This window comes from Carassius auratus, chromosome 25 (genome assembly GCF_003368295.1).
Source record: "Carassius auratus strain Wakin chromosome 25, ASM336829v1, whole genome shotgun sequence".
Taxonomy (NCBI): domain Eukaryota; kingdom Metazoa; phylum Chordata; class Actinopteri; order Cypriniformes; family Cyprinidae; genus Carassius; species Carassius auratus.
This window is the reverse complement of record NC_039267.1, coordinates 3951278-3973533: the sequence shown is the minus strand read 5'-3', so window position 1 is coordinate 3973533 and position 22256 is coordinate 3951278. Positions and strand designations below refer to the sequence as shown.

Below are 22256 nucleotides of genomic sequence, written 5' to 3'. Positions count from 1 at the left end.
ATAATGAGTTCAGAGCAAGTAAACTCATAAGTTGCATCAGTGTATAATTCACTTCATTATTCAATTCAGAAATAATGTAAAATACTGAATATCTTTACAAGCATTAAACATGTTTTTTATTTCCCTTCACTCCACAATAAATAATTTAAGTTTAATAGCATTCAGAACCAAAGTTATTTTATTATAATTTATAAATTTTCATTTTAGGTTTAGTTAAATTTTTTATCATTCGTATTAGTTTTTATTTATTTTAATATTACAATTTAGATTGATTTTTATTTAAATTTTTACTTCATTTTCCGTTTTTATTTATTTTATTTCCAGTGAATTAACTTAAAAATACTAAATAAATAAATAACTAAATAAATATTAATATTGTTGCCTACTAACTTAACTAACTTATTTCAATCAACAAAAAAAGTTTAAGTAGTTTTAGTTAACGATAATAACCCTGTTCAGAATGGAACATGAATAAAACATGTACAGTATTGTTCAAAATAATAGCAGTACAATGTGACTAACCAGAATAATCAAGGTTTTTAGTATATTTTTTATTGCTACGTGGCAAACAAGTTACCAGTAGGTTCAGTAGATTGTCAGAAAACAAATGAGACCCAGCATTCATGATATGCACGCTCTTAAGGCTGTGCAATTGGGCAATTAGTTGAAAGGGGTGTGTTCAAAAAAATAGCAGTGTCTACCTTTGACTGTACAAACTCAAAACTATTTTGTACAAACATTTTTTTTTTTTCTGGGATTTAGCAATCCTGTGAATCACTAAACTAATATTTAGTTGTATGACCACAGTTTTTAAAACTGCTTGACATCTGTGTGGCATGGAGTCAACCAACTTGTGGCACCTCTCAGCTGTTATTCCACTCCATGATTCTTTAACAACATTCCACAATTCATTCACATTTCTTGGTTTTGCTTCAGAAACAGCATTTTTGATATCACCCCACAAGTTCTCAATTGGATTAAGGTCTGGAGATTGGGCTGGCCACTCCATAACATTAATTTTGTTGGTTTGGAACCAAGACTTTGCCCGTTTACTAGTGTGTTTTGGGTCATTGTCTTGTTGAAACAACCATTTCAAGGGCATGTCCTCTTCAGCATAGGGCAACATGACCTCTTCAAGTATTTTAACATATGCAAACTGGTCCATGATCCCTGGTATGCGATAAATAGGCCCAACACCATAATAGGAGAAACATGCCCATATCATGATGCTTGCACCTCCATGCTTCACTGTCTTCACTGTGTACTGTGGCTTGAATTCAGAGTTTGGGGGTCGTCTCACAAACTGCCTGTGGCCCTTGGACCCAAAAAGAACAATTTTACTCTCATCAGTCCACAAAATGTTCCTCCATTTCTCTTTAGGCCAGTTGATGTGTTCTTTGGCAAATTGTAACCTCTTCTGCACATGTCTTTTTTTTAACAGAGGGACTTTGCATGGGATTCTTGAAAATAGATTAGCTTCACACAGACGTCTTCTAACTGTCACAGTACTTACAGGTAACTCCAGACTGTCTTTGATCATCCTGGAGGTGATCATTGGCTGAGCCTTTGCCATTCTGGTTATTCTTCTATCCATTTTGATGGTTGTCTTCCGTTTTCTTCCACGTCTCTCTGGTTTTGCTCTCCATTTTAAGGCATTGGAGATCATTTTAGCTGAACAGCCTATCATTTTTTGCACCTCTTTATAGGTTTTCCCCTCTCTAATCAACTTTTTAATCAAAGTACGCTGTTCTTCTGAACAATGTCTTGAACGACCCATTTTCCTCAGCTTTCAAATGCATGTTCAACAAGTGTTGGCTTCATCCTTAAATAGGGGCCACCTGATTCACACCTGTTTCTTCACAAAATTGATGACCTCAGTGATTGAATGCCACACTGCTATTTTTTTGAACACACCCCTTTCAACTAATTCAACTAATTGCACAGCCTTAAGAGCGTGCATATCATGAATGCTGGGTCTCATTTGTTTTCTGAGAATCTACTGAACCTACTGGTAACTTGTTTGCCACGTAGCAATAAAAAAATATACGAAAAACCTTGATTATTCTGGTTAGTCACATTGTACTGCTATTATTTTGAACAATACTGTAAGTATAAAACAAACAGAAATTATGGTGACGTTCATTTTCGACTATATTTATTATAATATCCAAACATCTGCAGCTGCAGCGCGGGGAATGCAGAGAGTGAAAAGGTGCACTGGCATGTGGATCAGTGCATAAGATTCATCAGAGGCACCTGGCCATGTGCATAGCTGAAGGAAATCTCCCACAATGCAACAGTGTCGTCTGTTTTATCTTCCGCACTTTTTCCACATTGTAGCCTTTGGCAAAAAAAGCACACGTTTGGGAATGTGGAAGCTTAGTAAAGACACAGCCTGCGAGAGAATGATTATATAAAACCTCACTTTTATCTCTGAGACAACAATAAGATTAAACCACATCAAGACTTCACAGATGATCCCAGTGACTCTTGTTTATTTTATAGTTCAAAACTTCTACAAAAACATTCTCCCAAGGGTTTTTAAATACTTCTGTACACTAGCAATACTCAAATAACATCTGTTTTTTTTTCCTATATGCTTTATAAATGCAAGTTTTGGGGATTATTATTATGAATGATTATTGAGCATAATATTGTTATGGCACTGTTATTTTGTAATCTGAATTAGATTTTGTTTTACTTGTAATTTTTCAGTTTAAATGTTAATAATTTTGACATTTTTATTAGTTCTTGGACAGTTTTTATTGGTTTTTATTCATCTTTAGATATTTATATTTACTTTTAATTATAAAGTGATTATTGTAAGGTAGTAGTATTTCATTTAAGTTAAATTTTCATTCTGAAGGTTTTTGAGCTTCTCTATTTTCAGCTTTTATATATGTCACAGTTCTGGTAGTTTTGACTCTCAGTTTGCTTTTTATATACATATATAATAATTTAAATGCAATAAAGGAGTTTTTCCTCTAGTCATTATACCGTTAATCCTAATTTCTAAACCCAGACAGGATTTCTAAAAACATGGTCACCTGAAGAGCCAGACAGGTCATTAGTCTGTCAGGATGGATGCGTTCGATGTTTGTGTGTCCACTTCAGCGCTGGCAGAGCAGCCAGAGAACACCCTGGCATCGATAACCATCGGCAAGTAAGAGTTACTTAAAGGAGCGGCACAGAATATCAGTCAGTGGGGTTTAATTTTGTAAGAGGCTGAGATCAGGTTCACTGCAGCGACTGCAACTCTAGATACTCAGTTACACAGAGAGAGAGAGAGGTTATCAGACCACCAAAGCATCAGCACTGAAGCGAGTTTCCAACGCTGTCATGACATGCTTGTCTGATAAGTTCAAGAAAAGTACTAATACGTGCCAAAAGCTCCAGGCAGAGCGCCACATCTGAACATTCATTATTCTCCTCAATTTGGAATTCATTCACTGAAGAAAGTGGGTCAGAGAGTTATCAGCATGTTCTTAAAGAGATAGTTCACCTAAAACATACAAATCTGCCATTATTTACTCATTGTTATGTTGTTCCAGTGACTTTCTTAAATCTAACACAAACGTAAGGAGATATTTAGCCAGATGTCCATGCTGCTCTTTTCAATGCAATACAAGTGGATGGGGACTGACTCTGAGCAGGGTTATTATTGTAAAATAAATTTAAAAAATATTAAATATTAATATTTATAGAATGAAATGACAAATTAAATTAAATTTAAATGAAAAGTAATACTGAAATAAAAATCTAAAACAACAATAAATCTGAAATAAAAAAACCTAAACAGTAATACTGTTATAATCAAAAATAATGACAAATATATATATACTATAGCAATTTTATGTGCTTTTGTCATTATTTTTGATAATAACTTACTTATATATGTATTACTGTTTAGGTTTTTTTTTTATTTCAGATGTATTTTTGTTTTAGATTTTATATATATATATATATATATATATATATATATATATATGTATATGGGCCATTTTACAGAATTGGTCCAAAGTCAGAGTTGGAGATGTCTTGAAAATTTTTTTTTGTATGTATACAAATTGTATAATATCAAAGGTACTCATTTTCTAGTAATTGTGCGGATAATTCTTTTTTAATATACTTGTCCTCTCCCCACATTTGTCACTACCGCAACACAGTAATGATAATTTAATTAGAAAGGTTATATTGACCTATTAAGATTGTGCTATTTTATTAAACATTTTCCAGAAAAATGAATGTAAATCAATAACAATTCTTTTTTTTTTTTTACATTTTCAAGTGTAATTTTTATGAGATTTGTTGTATTTTTAATAAAATTTTTCTTTGTAAAAGGCAAAAAGTTGATCATACTGATTTCAAAGTTAAGGATTCGTTAGTATGAATATACATTGCACTGAAAACTATCATAACATCTTAGTTGATAATTCAGCATACTTTATTTTTGACAAAATATCCCATGTTTCGGTAGTGACAGCACATTTTCGGTAATGACAGTAATGCTTTGGTAGCAACCACATCACATAATTTTACCTCACATACTAAAACACTACTATAACATTTTGTTATACGAAAATTTTGTTCACTTATGTCACTACCGAAAAAACGATTTTTAGTCACTCTCCTATCCTGAAAAGTCTGTCTTGCAGAGATTGACTAAAAATTATTAAAATTCTAAAACTTTCTAAATTCTAAAAGATTGTGGAAGATAAATTCTTGACATGGTTCCTGATGGTTTCAAACCTAATTCTTCACCTTAATTCTTAATTCTTTTAAGTGAACGTGTCTCTTCTTCTCCGCCTGGTTTTTCTGACCATGCTGACCTAATGAGCATTTTTGCTGTCCTTAACTTTGCAAATTCTAGTACTGCATCATTCTCATGGGCATATAACAATTTTTGACTTTTAATCTGAGCTAAATCTCTTTTTTGGCTCATTGTATCTGTAAAAGAAAACCTGCTTGATAATTATGCACACCTGCACATTGTGGAGTTTTTAGCTTATATATCACTTATAAATGATTAAATGCAAAATGAATAGCAGTTATTAAGATTGACATGGTTTTGGAATTGGCAAAATGTGTAAAATTATCAGAATATCAGCTTGCCTAATAAGTATGCACGCACTGTATATATAGTTAATAAATAAAACAAAAAATAACTATGAAACTACCTAGTACCATTAGAACACACTAGCAACCACACAGCCATTATTCAGAACATCTTAGCAACTGAAAAACAACGCTTGGTCAACCAACCACACTTTGTCCTCCTTTAGTTATGGAGAGCCACTCGGCATCAGTTGTAATTAACACACGACTGGAGCAACGAGCACAAACTAAACAAAACTAAAGATTTTGACATTTTCTGTGAGGGTTCCGCATGCAAACTCTTAAATGCCTCAGTCACAAACCAAACCAGACGTCCAACCTATTTTTAGAAATAAAACGCAGTTGAAATGAGGACACACTCAAATACAGTCCTACAACAGGCAACCTCTAAGAACAGTCAAACGCTCTCAGACAAAAACAAACATAAACATGATTTAAAAAAATCATCAGCTTCTTAATACAGCAGTTTAAAAGCACGCTTAATAAGGTGCATTAAGTGTCCATGGACAATTTATAGGTAAAATATTGTCAGTTGTATACTAAAGCATCACTATTTTTGCCTATATTAATTCTATAATGAAATAAAAAATTAATTTCTAACTGTACAAACATTCCATGTTGTCGCTCAATTAATGAGTACTCATAAATCTGCATGTGTAGTAATTACAGAACTATTAGTAAAAAGCTTTTAATTTTTTTTTTTTATTCCATTTCACAAAGCAGACATTATAACTTCCCTAATATAATCATATTAATCAAATAGATATAAAAAATAACTGTTAATTTAGCTGTTAATATTTACAAATGCCATATAGCAAATACTATTAATAGGACGTCAACTTCCTAAAATTATTTAATGTCAACAACTCAAATATAAAAAAATCAACAATGTATTTAAAAGTACATTTTATAGGCTCAGATAAACATAAATATTTATCCTCATTTTAAAGTGATGAAATAAACAAATAATATTTACAATATTAATCATCGCAAGCTTCATATTTACAAATGCTGATTAGTAAAATGCTGTAAAATCCTATCAGAAAAAATTTTTTTTCTGACTTAGTTAAGAACTCTTCATTTTGATCTCTCAAAGTGCACTAGATAGAATAATTTAACTTTAAAACTTACTTTTTCTTTTTAAATATCGTGGTAATTATCGTAAGGTGGACTTCATATCGAGATATTATCATATTGTGAGATTTTGATATAGTTGCATCCCCTACTAAATGATGTTTAGAATGACATGAAGTTAGCACGACAAAAGTCTGATTAAACCCCTATTAGCCAATCAGAAGCTTTATGTGCACAAAAGTTACATGCAGGTGAGTAGAAATTAACAGGGAAGGTCTACTCACACGAGGAAGTGATACAGGAAGCACCTCAGGCCGGCGGGTCTCTCTAGGAAGTTGTACACATCGCCCTGCATGCTAGTCTTGGCGTGGTATGGGCTGTGCGGGAAGCGGGTGGCGGAGGGAAGCGGGACGGTGGAGATGGAGAGGGGCTGGCAGCGCTGGCTGTGCGCCGGTGGCTCCTTTGTGTGGCCACCTGGAGCGACAGGTTCGCTTGATCCATTATTCACCATGGGCTCCAGTTCCAGTGAAACAGGAGAGTGTGCCGCGGCGAGGGAAGCGCTGGGCACTGCTGCCTCCTCCAGGCTGGGCAGGAAGTCATGGCCGTTGTGGCCGCAGTCCTTTAGTTTGATGCTGCTGCAGGAGGTGGACCATCCAAACGTACGTCCACGGGATAACAGAGGGGTCGGGCGGCCCAGTCTGTCCCCCATGGTGAATTCAGTGGGGTAGAACTGCTCCAAAGCGATTAGTCTGACATGGCACTAAACCTGTAAAGGGAGAAGCGATTTGTGATTTTTTTTTTAAAGAAGTTCACCTGAGAATTAAAATTTGTTGAGAATGTCCTCGCCCTAGGGTCATCCTGAGATGTAGATGAGTTCGTTTCTTCATCAGATTTGGAGAAATGTAGCATTCCGTCACTTGCTCACCAATGGAAGTGAATGGGTGCCGTCAGAATGAGAGTCTAAATAGCTGATAAAAACATCACAGTAATCCACACCACTCCAGTCCAACAGTCCAAGGTGTGTGTTTGTAAGAAACAAATCCATCAAGACGTTAACTTTAAAGGTCTGTTCATACCCAGGACAATCAACTATAAACAGCTGGTGAACGATAAAATAATATTGACAGCCAATCAGAATCCATCCTGCTATAATGAGCTAGAGAGTTTAAAGCAGCAAACAAGCATGCGCTTAAAATAAACAGACTTATATCTTAAAAACAGACTTTATCTATTTATTTATCTTTATAGTTATCGTGAACAGGGCTTAAACCATCATGTCTGTTAAAATAGGAGTCCATAATCCATAATAACGCTTCCTCCAGTGAAAAAAATCCATCTCCTATTGTCTCTCACATCAAAATCCACAAGTATATTTGTTTAGAGCTGTTTTGGCTTGTAAACTATGTTTGATCTGAGCATATTTCTCTCCTGATTCAGACAGGATTACTTTTAACTAAAGAAAGCAATATTATAGATGGAGGATGCATATATTTTAGCCAATGGTTTGAAAAACCTTTATGAATTTGTTCCTTGCAAAAAGCAAGAAACAAAGATGTGAACTGGTGGACTGCATGGGTGTGGATTTTTGTGGTGTTTTTATCAGCTGTTTGGACTCTCATTCTGACGGCACCCATTCACATCCATTGGTGAGCAAGTGATGTAATGCTACATTTCTCTGAATCTGATGAAAAACAAACTCAACTACATTTTGGATGACCTGAGATTGAGTACATTTCAGTAAAATGTCATTTTTGGGTGAACTGTTTCTTTAATCTGTGTTTCACCTTTTAAGATCATTTACAGTCTCGGTGATCTTGAGTATTTGGTTGTGTTTGACTGATCACCAGTTGTTGGGAAGTCACAGCACACATTAACTCACGAACTGTCATGACGTGCTCCAAGTCTGCAGGTTTAATAAGGAGCAGCTCGCAGATTAGACAGGTTAAAACTGCATGAGAATGCACTGAAGATCACCAGACACATCTATAAACCTCCACTGACAGACAAATGCACCATGAGATCATGTTTAAAAGTGTTGAAGTCACTCACTTTAGAAAAGAAATAAAGGTTCTTGTATTCTATAAAAGGTTCTTATATTGTAACATTAGATATTTTGTAATTCGAAAAGTTACAAAAAATTATATTGTAACATAATGCCATATTAGAATGACTTCTGTAGGATCATGTGAGACTGAAGACTGGAGTAATGATGCAGAAAATTAAATTTAGAAAAAAAAAAATACATTTTAGTATATATTAACACAGTATGAAATATATTTCAAAATATTAACGTTTGCACAGTTTTTTTGTTGTTTTTTAATCAAATGCACGTTTTGTTAAAATGTCTCTCGAAATGGAACAACCACAAAAAAAAAAAAAAAAAAATCTACTAAGCAAATGCTGAATGAGTGTCATCACTCTAGCTTGATAGTGATTTCACTGAAGTCTTCCTCAGACGGGTCACAAGCCAGTGAGGAAGAGGAGTAAAATACCCTCATTAATGAGATCAGACTTTCCCCTCGAGAGAAATCACAAGATCGCCAATCCATCATGAGATGACCAGTGGATGGACACACAAAGCCACTGGAAAAAGCATTGTGAGTGGAGACGAATGGAAACAGGACCCTGCTCTCCTCTCTGCCGCGTCTGTCAGTCTCAGTGGCAGAGCCGCTGACAGAAGAGCGACTGCAGCGCCGGCTGCTCACAGATACAGTTTCAGACCACCGCTTTAAGCTGAAGATCACAGTGTCAAGAGATAGAAAGCACTCACAGTCAGAGCGTGTCGAGAGGATTTAGTGGACAGAGAGATAAACACACTCACGCTCATTCATGTGTGCGTGAAGCACAAGAGCAGCAAATGAATGAAACCAGTCACTCTTCAAGTTACCAAACCAAAACAGGGTTTAAATAGATCTCTATAAAAATTATTAGAACCTCATAAATTTATTATTTCATATAGCCATATATATATATATATATATATATATATATATATATATATATATATATATATATATATATATATATATATACATATATATATATATATATATATATACATATATATATATATATATATATATATATATATATATATATATATATATATATATATATGTGTGTGTGTGTGTGTGTGTGTGTGTGTGTGTGTGTGTGTGTGTGTGTGTGTGTGTGTGTTATTTATGCAGGAATTTATTTATGCATTTAAATAATTTAGCTGCATTTGTTCACCTTGAAATTTTATAAATATACAATTTTATATAATACAACTTTTGATGTAAAAAAATGTCTTAATGTAAAAAAAACAAGACAAGACAAAGTGCTAAAAGTGCTAAAATGCTATTGTTTCTTGTTATGTGCGATAGGCTAACTCTTAACAAGCTTTAAAGTATTGTAAATTAAGTTGTTGTTCATTTCTATGCATATTTTGTGCATACAAAACGCTCATCTCAAAAAGACGTAACTTCAAAAAAAAAAATAATGTTTTATGTTCAATTTAAAACAGAAATTAACTATTTCAGTTGCTATTAATGGTCTTTTCGTCTATATTTAAACCCACAATATGTACATAACGCCGTCTTGAAATATTTAGCTAGCTATACGTTTAACTGTGAAATGTCAAGAAGACCCTTTTTTAATCTTTCATCGATGGACAACATCACTTATAAAACAAAAGAAAGTAACTTTTAAATCAACAATACCTCTCCAGCAGGGCTCCTGGTGTCAGTTCTTCATCATCCTCTTCTTCATCATCTGAAGTAAACGCGTTGATGTGCTTCAGCTGTCTGTGATGCTGTGAGTGAAACATGTGGAGAGATGCAGGAGAGATGCTGCGCGCGTCATAGAGTCTGTCAAAGCGCGTGCACGTGGGAAGCTTTTTAAATATGTCATAAATATTCAAAGTTTTCGGCTCTGACATAACATGTAAAGAGCATTATGCTATATTCTCTGAGGGGTAAAAATATGATTTCGCTAAAAATATCAAATTAAAGTTAACAAAACGTTATTTACAACCGAGCGCTATTTTATTTACACGCGTATCGCGAACGTGATGGTTTAAAAAATAAGAATTCAAATTGATAATCAGTTAAAATATTATCTTTAAAACGCATCTCAAGACGTTCTGTTCAATTCATTCGTTTCCCATCTAGTTATTCTCCATGTAGAACGCAAAAAAGGCGTTCAATTTAAAATGTTTCACTTTTAAAATGTTACACTTAAATGTTGTTTTTAATGAAAAGCAGAACGTTTAGTTCGTTTAAATCATAGACATTATGATGTCTATGTTTTAAATGCTCGTCTCTCACATAGACAGTAAAAGAAAGGTCTCTCACGATTTGCCCTTCGCTTTATTTGCGTCCATCCGGGCCGCCGTAGTCACGCTGCAGGTTTTTCCATCATGGCTGCGTCCATCACTCACCCTGCGCTGTCCTCCTTATACAAAATAAACTCTAATATTAATGGAATATACAGCTTAATTTCATTCAACAGGAGGATTTCAATCTCCTCTGTCCGCTCATCCAGCGCTGTGGCCACAGAAACCGGTAAAACTCGTATTATCTGTTATTTAATCTATTTACAGGATTACGGAGCGCTACAAAGGGATTACAATTATTATCATTATTATTATTATTATTATTATTATAGCGAAAATATGTCATTACATTCCTAAAATGAAATATTACATTTAACTAACAAATCTTACCGTCTTTTTGGACAAGTACCATAGTACTACCATGGTATTCGTTGACTAACTAAGTAAGTATGGTTGTAAATAAAAAAAAATAAAAAAGATTGAGCTGTAACCGTGGTATTATAAATTGACACTGTCATTGTACCATTTGTTTCAGGGTTAATTGCGCGTCTGGTATGGTGTATTTAAATAAAATGTTTTTGTTGTTGTTGTTGTTGTTTTTTTTATGGCCTAATATTATATCAGTATGACTTTACTAATTGAAAAATGTCCAAAATGTGATTACAGAAGCCTCAGGCCGAGGTGTTCGGGGTCAGCGGAGGTCAAAGAGACAGGTTATTATTACACTTCACATACAGTGGCATGCAAAAGTTTAGGAATCCCTTGCAGAATCTGTGAAAATGTGAATAATTTTAACAAAATAAGAGAGATCATACTAAATGCATGTTATTTTTATTTAGGACTGTCCTGAGTAAGTAACAAGATGCATTAAGCAATGGGGGGTGAAAACTTTTGAACACGATGAAAATTTTTCTTTTTTGTTGAAATATAATTTTTTTCCATTTAGTTAGTTCCATTTAGTTTAGCCCTTTGTAAGCAACAGAAGATACTTGCATGTTTCCCGGAATTTTTTTGCGTTTAGTATGATCTCTCTTATTTTGTTAAAATTATTCACATTTTCACAGATTCTGCAAGGGGTTCTCAAACTTTTGCATGCCACTGTAATCATAATGCAGATGATCTGTGGTCTGATCTATCTTTATGAATCTGGTAAATAGTATTAGTGTTAATTGCACAGGCTGGGGAGCCCAGGAGCGAGCGGATGGCTGTGGATCAGGACTGGACAGCTGTTTATCCCACTGCAGCGTCGTTCAAACCGGCCGCCGTTCCTCTGCCGGTGCGGATGGGATATCCCGTGAAGAGAGGAGTACCACCTGCCAAGAAGGGCAACCTGGAACTGATAAAGGTGAGCAAGTCTTTTCAATTACCTACATTAAAAAAAATAAAATAAAATAAGCAAACTCATGCAGAAGTGTAGTGTACAATATGCTTTTATTTTGGGAGGTTTCTGCTGGTCTTCAAATCTTAATTTGTCATTCCTCAAATTAAGGTCTGAGAAGGTCTTAAATTGCAGCAGAAAGCCTTGAATTCATAAATGCATGGCATTACACGTTGCATGCACTGCAAAAAAATACAATAAAATAAAACAATATCTTCCTCATTGTTCATTTCAACGTCCTTGAGTCAAGACACATTTGAGATGCAAATTAAACATATGAAGTCTTGGTTTTGTGAGAAATTAAACACAATTAAGCAAGTTTATGCTCAAAACTAGAACGGTTGTGTTTCAGTCAGCTATGAGAACTTGTTTTTTTCAGAGTTCTTTGGCAGATTTGTTCTTGTTTTAATCATAAACTCGCTTCATTTTGACACTCTTTCTGAGAAAACAAGATTTCTTATGTCATTTTTGTTCAAAAGTAAATATCTTGATGTAAGAATCTTAAGATATTTGCACTGGAAGACAAAAATACAGATAAACACTTTTTTTTTTTTTTTATTCAGAGCAATCTCAAGCTACAATACGATTTATTTTCATACTCCAGTGTTTGAGCTTATTAAGCCCATTCATTGAATTAAAACGAATTACAAAAATAATGGAGTCCTGCTGGAAGTTGACAACTGTGAAGTGTGGCTAATGCAAAACACAGTTTGTTCCATTGAAATTCCTCCTTCATTTTTCTTTACTTGGTCTTAAAAAGTCTTAAATGCACATTCATAAGACCTGCAGAAAGCCTGTGTGTGCATTATGATGTGCATGGCAGAGCATATCTATAAGGTCAGTCTCTTTGAACAGAAATGTTTAGAATTTTACGAATAAAACGTGATATTAGTGAAAACCCTTTTTTTTTGATCCCATGCTTTGATGTCTTTCAGATCCCAAACTTTTTACACTTAACCCCTGTTGCTATTAAGAAGCACTGTGAGGCCCTGAAGCGTGAGTTTATTTTTTCAGTTTTCAATAATGGACAGCAGAAAAAAAGATAAAGATTCATAAAAGTTTTCCCTGTTTAATATGTGCAGAGTTCTGTACGGAGTGGCCGTCTGCCCTGGACTCGGATGAGAAATGCATGAAGCGTTTCCCAATCCAGGTGCAGAGCAAGGAGTTCGTATCGGCTGGATTGTCACTGCGAAACCCAGACGCGAGAATAGTGACACTGAAGGTACGTCTGTTTGATTGGGAACAAATTCATGCATTTCTGTCTAAATCGGTGTTTTTGGACAGAATATGCTCTGAAATGGACTAGACATTTACTGTCAAAACTCTAGGTACTTATATGAAAAAAAATATGCATGATGTGGACTGTTTTTCTGCCCATACTGTCTCCTCTTAGTAGCACATGACAAAAATACAGGAGAATTAAATGAGCATAAACATTCCAGATTATTAATAAATCAATGAAATGCTGTCACTTGAAGACGTGCATGATGACCTCATTGGTTCGACAGTATACTCTCTCTTCATTTATAATCTGAGATGTGTGATTTATCATAAATCTCTCACCATCTGCCTGAAAAACCGGGAATCTGAGGTTAATCCCGTTGGATTAGGGCTGGATGTGAAGGGGATCAAAGGGCAGATTTACGGGATGAGGGTCTCCCCCCTCCTCCCCCATTCATTTTTTTACCGCGACAGCCAGAAAACCCCAGATAAGTCCAGCGATAGTGCATCATTGTGCACCATTGTTTTGTTCTTTGAGAGAGTGAGGGAAGTTAGTGACCACGCTCGGTTGTGTTTGTGACGAGCAGAGTTGTGCATTAAAGATGGTGCCTTTTGAGGGTTTGTAGTTTATAAGAATGAGATTTAATAGAAAGTATGTCCAAGATGACTGGAGGAACGCCAAGTGAACATGATTGCTGGAGAAATGCTGAAGGTTTGGATTAAGGGACGACGTGTTGTCCTTTGATGAACCTTTAAGACTGGGAAATGAATACAAATAAACTTTAACACAATATTAAATAAATAGAAAATATTATAATAAAAACTTCAGTTGTTAGTTATAATATTTATATTATTAATTATATTTAGATTTTTTTTGTTTGTTTGTTTAAAGATTTAGTGATTTTCTGTGCTTTTCATTGACTATTTGTTATTTTGTATCCCTATTCATATTTTTTTTATTTATTATACATTTTTTTATTTTTACATGCAATTTATTGATAAGTGTTTAAGCTTACATTTTTGTTTTCTGTTTTAATGATTTTGTTGTGTTTTTGTCATTTTATTTTCTGTGCATGTTATTTTAGTATCAAGAATCTATTATAGTTTATTATTATTTTAAATAAAATATATTTTAATACAATTTATAAAACTATTTGATATTGAAGTTTATAGACGTTTTCGGGTTTCATAAAAAAAAAAGTATATTAGTGATTGCATGCGTTTTTGTCATATTGAATTCATTTTATTTCATAAAATTTTGTTATTTCAATGAATACATCAGGAGATAATAAGCAGGGTCCTGATCATCCTATCAGTGTTTACTATCGGACTATACTGTATTGTACCCTCAAAAATGAAGCATTTTTAACCATTTAAACATTGTCCTTAATTAAGAAATGCAGTTAATAATATTTCTGCCTTTGCAGGTGAAGCTGTCCAGCTTGAATCTGGATGATCACGCCAGAAAGAAGATGATCAAACTCAGTGAAGAGCGATACTGCAAAGACACCGACACACTCACCATCACCACAGACAGGTGCGTCACATGGAGACACATTCTGGGGGTTTTACTCCTCATTTCTTATGCATTAAAGATATATGTGTGTGTGTGTGATTGTAGTTGCCCACTGAGGAAGCAGAATTATGATTATGCCATGTACCTCCTCACCGTGCTTTACCACGAGTCCTGGGTGAGTCTGTCTGCAACCCTCCACATTACTTCAGATGCACTCACATTTCTATGCCATTTCTACTTTTTCCAGCAAGCTGAAATGAGATGCATTTTTGTGCTTTATTAGCTGCCATGTACAAGTCTGGATAGGTTCCGTGTTTAAGATCATATCTACTGGGGCTGTACATTTTTGAATATCGGTCGAATTTAAAATAAAAATCCACATTCGAATGCAAAAACGTAACGCATACATGATGCTGTTTTGAAGCAACTTGATTATATATGGTTAATAAATATTTTGCATGTGTTATAGTCATGTTATTTTAATGCTTTGTATAAACGTGCATTAGTAATATTTTGCTCGATGCGCTCTCTTATGCCCTTTTTTTCCCCCTCTAACTGAAATTATGCCTTTTAAAATTCGAATATTTTAGTACATAATTCAAATTTAGATATCCAGCGATTTTGGCAGCCCTAATATCTACTCAGTAGGGAAGGATTTCCATGCTACAGGGGGGATTTCATGAAAACAGTCAAGAAATATATATGCAGGTCAAAATTTGCATGAAATAAAACATTGTGCATGGAGAAAACTATCCCTGTAGATGTTGAAATAGTCAACAGTAATTGAGATGCATAGTATCTATATCAGTATCAATATCAGTCACCACTTGATTTCATTTTTTGTATAAAGTACTAAACAGTTATACATGTTTGTGTGTATATATAAAAAAAAAAAATATATATATATATATATATATGATGTATTTATACAAAACTAAATCTAATAAAAATAATATATATATATATATATATATATATATATATATATATATATATATATATATATATATATATATAATATACATAATATATTTCTTAAGGGTGGCAAAGTAGTATAATGTTAGCAATAATATCATATATTTCAAGTGTCAATTCACTTTTGTTCTAATGGCATAAATGGAGTAATTTATGACAAAATAGTGATGCTTGCGTTAGCAGGAATCATTGTGATTTCTGGATCAGTGCATTGACTTCTGTCTGATGGAGGGTGATGTGTTCTCCGTGCTCGTGTGTTTGAGTCTCTCTGATGTCTGAACACATCAATATTTCATATCTCTATTGTACCTGAACTCTTATGAAAGTTTCAGTGGGGTCCCGCCGGCAGCGGGGTGGATTTCCATGACCGAGAGAGACCCCCTGTGGGATGACATTAAACAATAGGACGAGGGGGGCCTGAATAAAGGCTGGGAATCCACAACAGTGACGGTGCACTTTGGGTTTTTACATCTTTTTCCTGAATTTGAAATCAGTTTGGAATTAAACCTGGAACTTTATTCATTTATTTATTTTCAGGCCTGAAAAGTAGAAATGAAAATGTCACTTATTTATATATAATATTTGACTAAAATTATTTATAATTATTATTTTTATTTTAAAATATAAAGTCTTTATAGTGACAAATATATTTCAAATATATGATAAATATATGTTGTAAACCGTGAAGCTTAAGGCAATTCATATTTTATAATTAAAATATATTTAAAAGCCTTCAAAATACTAAAATGTACTACAAAATGTGCAAGAAAATATATATTTTTTATCTTAAAATAAATTTTTGCTAAATGCAAAATGCATTTATTTTTTTTAATGTATTTTTGAAATTAAAGTAAGAAAACAATTGCAACTAAAATGTATGTTTGTAAATATATTTTACAATATATTAGCAGTTATATGTAAAAAATATATATATAAATATTTTTTTTTTTTTTATGAGGGGGCTTGTTTTTAAATGTTAAATTGGTGTGAAAAAAACTATTAAAAAGGTCATTTGTTTTAAATTTTTAGTTAAGTTTTAATTCTTACCTTGAGCTTGATCACATTTAGTGGTGAAACCAAAGCAATCCATCACTCAGACAGTGTCATGATTATCTACCTGATCAGATGATTGACAGCTGTCTCACCCAATGAGCAACCCGAGAGTGGAAACGGCGGCTGAATGGAAGCATCTGATTGGCTGACAGTTAGATTCCATTGGAAAAAGCAGTTGGCGGTGGCTCAGAAGATTCTCATTACAGCAGGATGAAGCGCGTCATCAATAATTCACGTCATATCTGCGCAGAAGAACCGTCTCCGCTTCCACCGAGGTCACGATCAAAGTTGAGAGCGGCTGTTTAATTGACAACAGATGTAATGTGACAGTTTCCTTTGTGAATTAAGCGAGACTCGAAAAAGCGTTTAGTAACCTTTGAGTGTCACATGATTCACCTCATTAGCACAACAGAGGACGAATTAGCAAGCGCTTTTTGATAAAACACAGATTAAGACTAGAGCGGTGTAATCTATACACTTGAACTTCTCAAAGTCGGCAAACTGAGGGCTTCCTACGCAGATGATCTTCTTAAAGCGTCTTTGAGGAGTAAAGAACATGATCTTTAGATTCAGACAAGGTCGAACACAAAAATATAACAATAATGGATCGGGTGTCTATAAAATGCAAAGAAATGCTCAAGATGTGTGCATTTTCCCATCATGCTCTAGCTGGCTTTGGTATTGTGTGACTGTGTTCTGAGCTTCACTGAGAAGCCTGGCCGAGAGCCACGCTCCAGCTTTGTTTGCCATCCTGGTTGGGAAGTGTAACGGTGTCCGCTGGCCTTTCGCTAGCACAATGGCTAGCACAGTAGCGGCTCGGAGCGCTCAGGACGGGGTAGAGTGACGTCGGGTGGGAACGGGAGGGGGGCGGTTCGCCACAAAGCAGCTGATTGTTTCAGACCACGAGGGTGATTGTATCTCCAAGACCTGATTTAGCTGCCAATACGGCCACAGGATAATCCATTCAAACTGTGTTCACATTGACTGGAAGAGGTTTTGGAACAAATGTGGCCTGGGTGTGTTTCCACAGGTTAAATATCACCCCTTTTTTCCATTTCATTTGGTTTTTAATGCGTCGTGAAGTCATCACAGCACGTGATTGTAATGCGGTGCATTAGGGTGGCCAAACGGCAAAATAAATCAATGATACAGCTCGACTTCATGGAAATGCATTGGGATACTTGTGGATTACATTTTCCTCATTTAAAATGCATTTTGTTTAAAACAAATACTAAAACATATTACAAAAAAATTTACATTTTAGAATGCATAATGCACATTTTACATATATTTTAGAATTTAATTTAACTAAAACTTAGCAAAATATACTTATGCATATCTATACTAGCTATAGCCTATATTTAAATGGCAACAAAGGGACTTTATTAAATAAATAGAAATATATTTTTTTTTTATCTAAAATTTAATTTAAAGGTGCTGTAGGGAACTTTTGTAAAAAAATATTTTTGACATATTTGTTAAACCTGTCATTATGTCCTGACAGTAGAATATGAGACAGATAATCTGTGAAAAAATCAAGCTCCTCTGGCTCCTCCCAGTGGACCTATTGCCATTTGCAGAAAGTCATCCGCTCCCGGTAAAAAACAACCAATCAGAGCTGCGCTCCGTAACTTTGTTTGTGTTCAAAATGTAGAAAAATGTCTATAATAAGCGTTCCCTACCGCAGCTTTAAACCCTCAAATGCTCAAATATTTTACAAAATGTCCTCAAAAACAAATTTTTCCAGCCTTACAATACATTTGTGGTAAATATAGTAAACTAAAGAATATAAAAATACTTTAAAAACTATATTAGCATTTTATTTTGCCTGCTGACCAAGAAAAAGTTTTACAAACGTAGGCCTTGTATACAATGCAACTTGTACAAAAACAAAACAAAAACCTTCAAATGCTGAAATGTATTACATAATGTGCAATAAGATGTGTTTCCAATCCTAACATATATTTGGAGTAAATGTTGGAAATATAAATAACTAAAACTTCTAAACATGTTATATGTACTTATATTAGCAATATATTTCTTGAGCGAAAATCTGGGCTGCCAAGTATTTTTCATAAAAAATGCAGTTTATGGAAATACATTTTTCAAATGTAAAACATTTAGTTTAAAATGCTAAAATATATTACAAATGTGGGGGAAAAAAATACATTTCTGATAATAACATTTATTTGGGCTGAATACAAATGCATATAATAATTTTTATTAAACTTTTTCCCATTTATGTGGTGAAACGTCACTTTTTTCAGTTGAATAAAGTCTTTTCCAAAAATGGGGTTTATATATTGATTTCACATCGACTTTAGCGCTTGGTTTTGGTGTTTCTTGAACAGAAGAGCTCATATTTTTCTTTCCGGGCGTCAGAGCGGTTAACCGTTCAGCTCCGCTCTCAAACCACGAGCGTCTTCATGTCTTCAGTCAGGTCCTCAATCACACTCCTATTCTCTCCAGTGAAAGGCCAATCTCATCAATTAGTCGCAAACCGTTTGATTTGCCTCTTCGGCTAAATTGAATCATTTGGGTCAACAGTCCTAATCAAATCCTCACGATCTGGCCAAACCACCTTCATCTCTGTAGAAACCAGCGAATGCATCCATCAGTCGCTCCCTAAGTAGTGCCCTGCGGCCGGCTGATTTGAGCAGAGGAATGGAGGACGTTTGGAAAGGGATTGGTTTGTGTGTGCATGCCCTGTATTGATAGTCATTAGTCTGAAGCACCTGCACCAGAGGCCTTCATGCACACAAAGACGCTTTTGTCACTGAGGATGGCAAGTATTGGGAAAATGTAGTCTCAGGCAAAGGAGGGATTCCAAGGGTTCTTATCAAACTCGAGCTGTCTTTAAAAGTTTGCTCACTTAAGCAAATGTTGAGCGGCGTCTCTTGATGTTTTCAGTGAAATCTGAGCCGCTCGTCGAGTTTAAGTAGCCGTGTTTATTACAGCAGTTCCTTTCCAAATCAGCTTGGCATTTTTATCGTGCCAGAATTCCTCAGCCGGTCAAAAAGTATCGTTTGTTTTCAATGCTTAAACGATCTTAGTCTAGGTTGGGTTTAAATGTGCTTTTGACATTTGTGTCATCAGATCACTTCTTTAGGCAGAAGATGATATTTTAAGTCTTGATCGTTTAGTGTCACATGCTCTCGATTCATCGCTTTTATGCTGAATCTCAGTCTTCAGTGAAGTTGGTGCTTCTGTGAGGATGGTCAAAATTGCAATTGCAGGAAACTCGATTGTCTATGTGATGTGCAGTGTAAATATCTGCTTATTTTGCATTCTTTGAATATTGTTTTCGTAACAACGAATAAGCATTGTTAAACACTTTAGTGTTTAATAATATTAGATAATAGAATAAAAAATATAACTAAAAATAATGCATTTTAAAATCTATTTTTAAATATATGTTGTAAATAATGCAGTTTAAGGAAATAGATATTTTGTTGAAACCATTCAATGCTAAAATATATTTTTTTAAAGTGCATGAAAATACATTTCTAATCTTAGTATACACTTGAGTAAATGCTAAATGTAAAAATATAAATATATTTAGATTGAAAATGTGATAAATATTTAATATGTAAAAATATAAATATATTAGATTGAAAATGTGATAAATATTTAATATGTAAAAATATAAATATATTTAGACTGAAAATGTGATAAATATTTAATATGTATATATATATATATATATATGGCCATTTTTGTATACACTTTTGGGGCAAAGTATTTTAAAGTGAAGGTTTTAACAATAAAAATATAATTTAGATTGATTTGAAAAGTCAAAAATTAAGGAAATAAAGCATTTATTTTTAAATATATTCAAACATTTTTTATAAAGGTCTTTTTTTTTTTTTTTTTATTTATACATCATCTGATAGCTGAATAAATAGGCTTTTTGTTGATGTCTGGAAAAAAATTGGCTGAGATACAACTATTTGAAAATCTGGAATCTGAGGGTGCAAAAAAAATTGGAAATTTACAAAATATTTTCATGATTTTTGACCCTCACAATTTTTTTTTTTTTTTTTTTTTTTTGGCTATTGCTTCAAATATACCCTTGCTACTTCTGACTTCTGACAGATTTTGTGCTCCAGGGTCACATGTTCCCATACAGTGGAGACTTGATGTTTCTTCATGTTAAATGTAATCCCATACAGTCACAGGAGTAAAAGACTGCTGATGTTGCACAGTGTGCTTTTGCTTTCACCTAATTTCATTTGGGTCAAATTGTACAATCTGACGATTGCAGCAATCATAATCGTACATTCATCATTTCCCCCACTGCATTTGGTAAAACACATCAACACATCTGAGAGTGCACACCAAACATCTTCCACTTGATCAGTCAATCATTTTCACTATCAGTCTTTTAAAGCTGTTTTTGTCATGCCGCTGTTTTACAGAAAACTGAGGCGTGGGAGCAGGAAAAGACGCGTGCGGATATGGAGGAGTACGAGTGGGAAGACAGTCCGTCCCAAAAGAAGGTTCTGGACACCCTCCTGCGCATGCGAGCGCTTGGAGCGAAGGATGAGGTGGAGGAGGGAACCAGGGAGGAGCTGCTGGGGCAGCCGGTGGTGCAGGAGTACAGAGACACCATGCTCAGGCTGAAGAACGAGGGAGAGACCGAGGAAAATCTGCACAAGTATAAAGAGGCTGTGAAGAAGCTCTTTAATATCTGAGCTGCCTTATAGAGAATATACATGTAGAATTGCATATTAAAAATGTGTTGGGGAAAACTAAAAGCACTAAGGTGGCGTTTTTTCCACCAGTGAGCCATGCAATGTTCTCATCATTTTGATGTTTTTTTTTTTATTATATGCAAAAGTCTGCTATATTCACGAAAAATAAATTAATGACAATTAATGGGCAACCTTAACCAATTTCAGCTTCGTTTTTTTTTTTTTTATGAAAAACAAAACAAGACTATTGAAGCTTCTGTCTTCTAAAGGTACAATAAAAAGTTCTATCGAAAATGCTATCAGTTAAGAGCCTGTTTCTGCCATAAATTGGTAAATGCAACTTTTTCGTTTTACGATTCATTTTTTTTTTTTTTTTTTTTTTTTTTGCAATTGTGAACTTGTAGTTCTGAGAAAAGTAAATTCTGAGATGTAAACCTAAATTGTAAGAAAAAAGTTTGAATTCTGAGTTCACATCTCACAATTCTTTTTTTCTTTTTTTTTATCAGAATTTTGAGAGGATGATAAAAAAAGGGGGGGTGAAACGTTTTTCATTCTTTTGCAGAATTAGGCTTTCATAGATAACAGATTAAATTATGGGACAAAACAAAACTGACTGCAATGCAACATCATAAAAACAATATTTTAAAAAAGTGAGAGAGAGAGACCGCAAATGAAAATTGAGATTTTCTTCAATAAGTTCTCTTTTTATTTCATGAAAAATAAAATAATGCAGGTTTGAATGAGACTTGGATGAGTACATGACAAAATATCTTATAAATCTGAATATCCGACACCGTAAATGTGTAGTTTACTTTATATAAACTGGGTCAGTTCATTTCATATCTTGAAAAATGATCTATAGAACATTAAACACAATCTCCGCACACTCAGACCCACACAAAACATTCCCTCGAT

General features: G+C 34.2%; 2 protein-coding genes across 2 annotated transcripts in view; one reads left to right on the top strand and one right to left on the bottom strand.

Annotated features, from left to right (window-relative positions):
- Positions 1-6898, bottom strand: part of kcnq1.2 (potassium voltage-gated channel, KQT-like subfamily, member 1.2) — a 137764-nt gene extending 130866 nt beyond the window's left edge. The window contains exon 1 of the mRNA XM_026201807.1: positions 6474-6898. Coding sequence (XP_026057592.1) covers positions 6474-6898 — 425 coding nt within the window. The remainder of the gene's footprint in view (positions 1-6473) is intronic.
- Positions 6899-10536: 3638 nt separating this feature from the next.
- mrps35 (mitochondrial ribosomal protein S35) lies at positions 10537-21538 on the top strand. Its single transcript, XM_026202113.1, has 8 exons — positions 10537-10733; positions 11171-11217; positions 11682-11849; positions 12818-12878; positions 12965-13104; positions 14531-14640; positions 14725-14794; positions 21066-21538. Exons 1-8 carry the CDS (start codon positions 10589-10591, stop codon positions 21339-21341), a joined length of 1017 nt encoding a protein of 338 aa, XP_026057898.1. The 5' UTR covers positions 10537-10588; the 3' UTR covers positions 21342-21538.
- Positions 21539-22256: the final 718 nt, after the last annotated feature.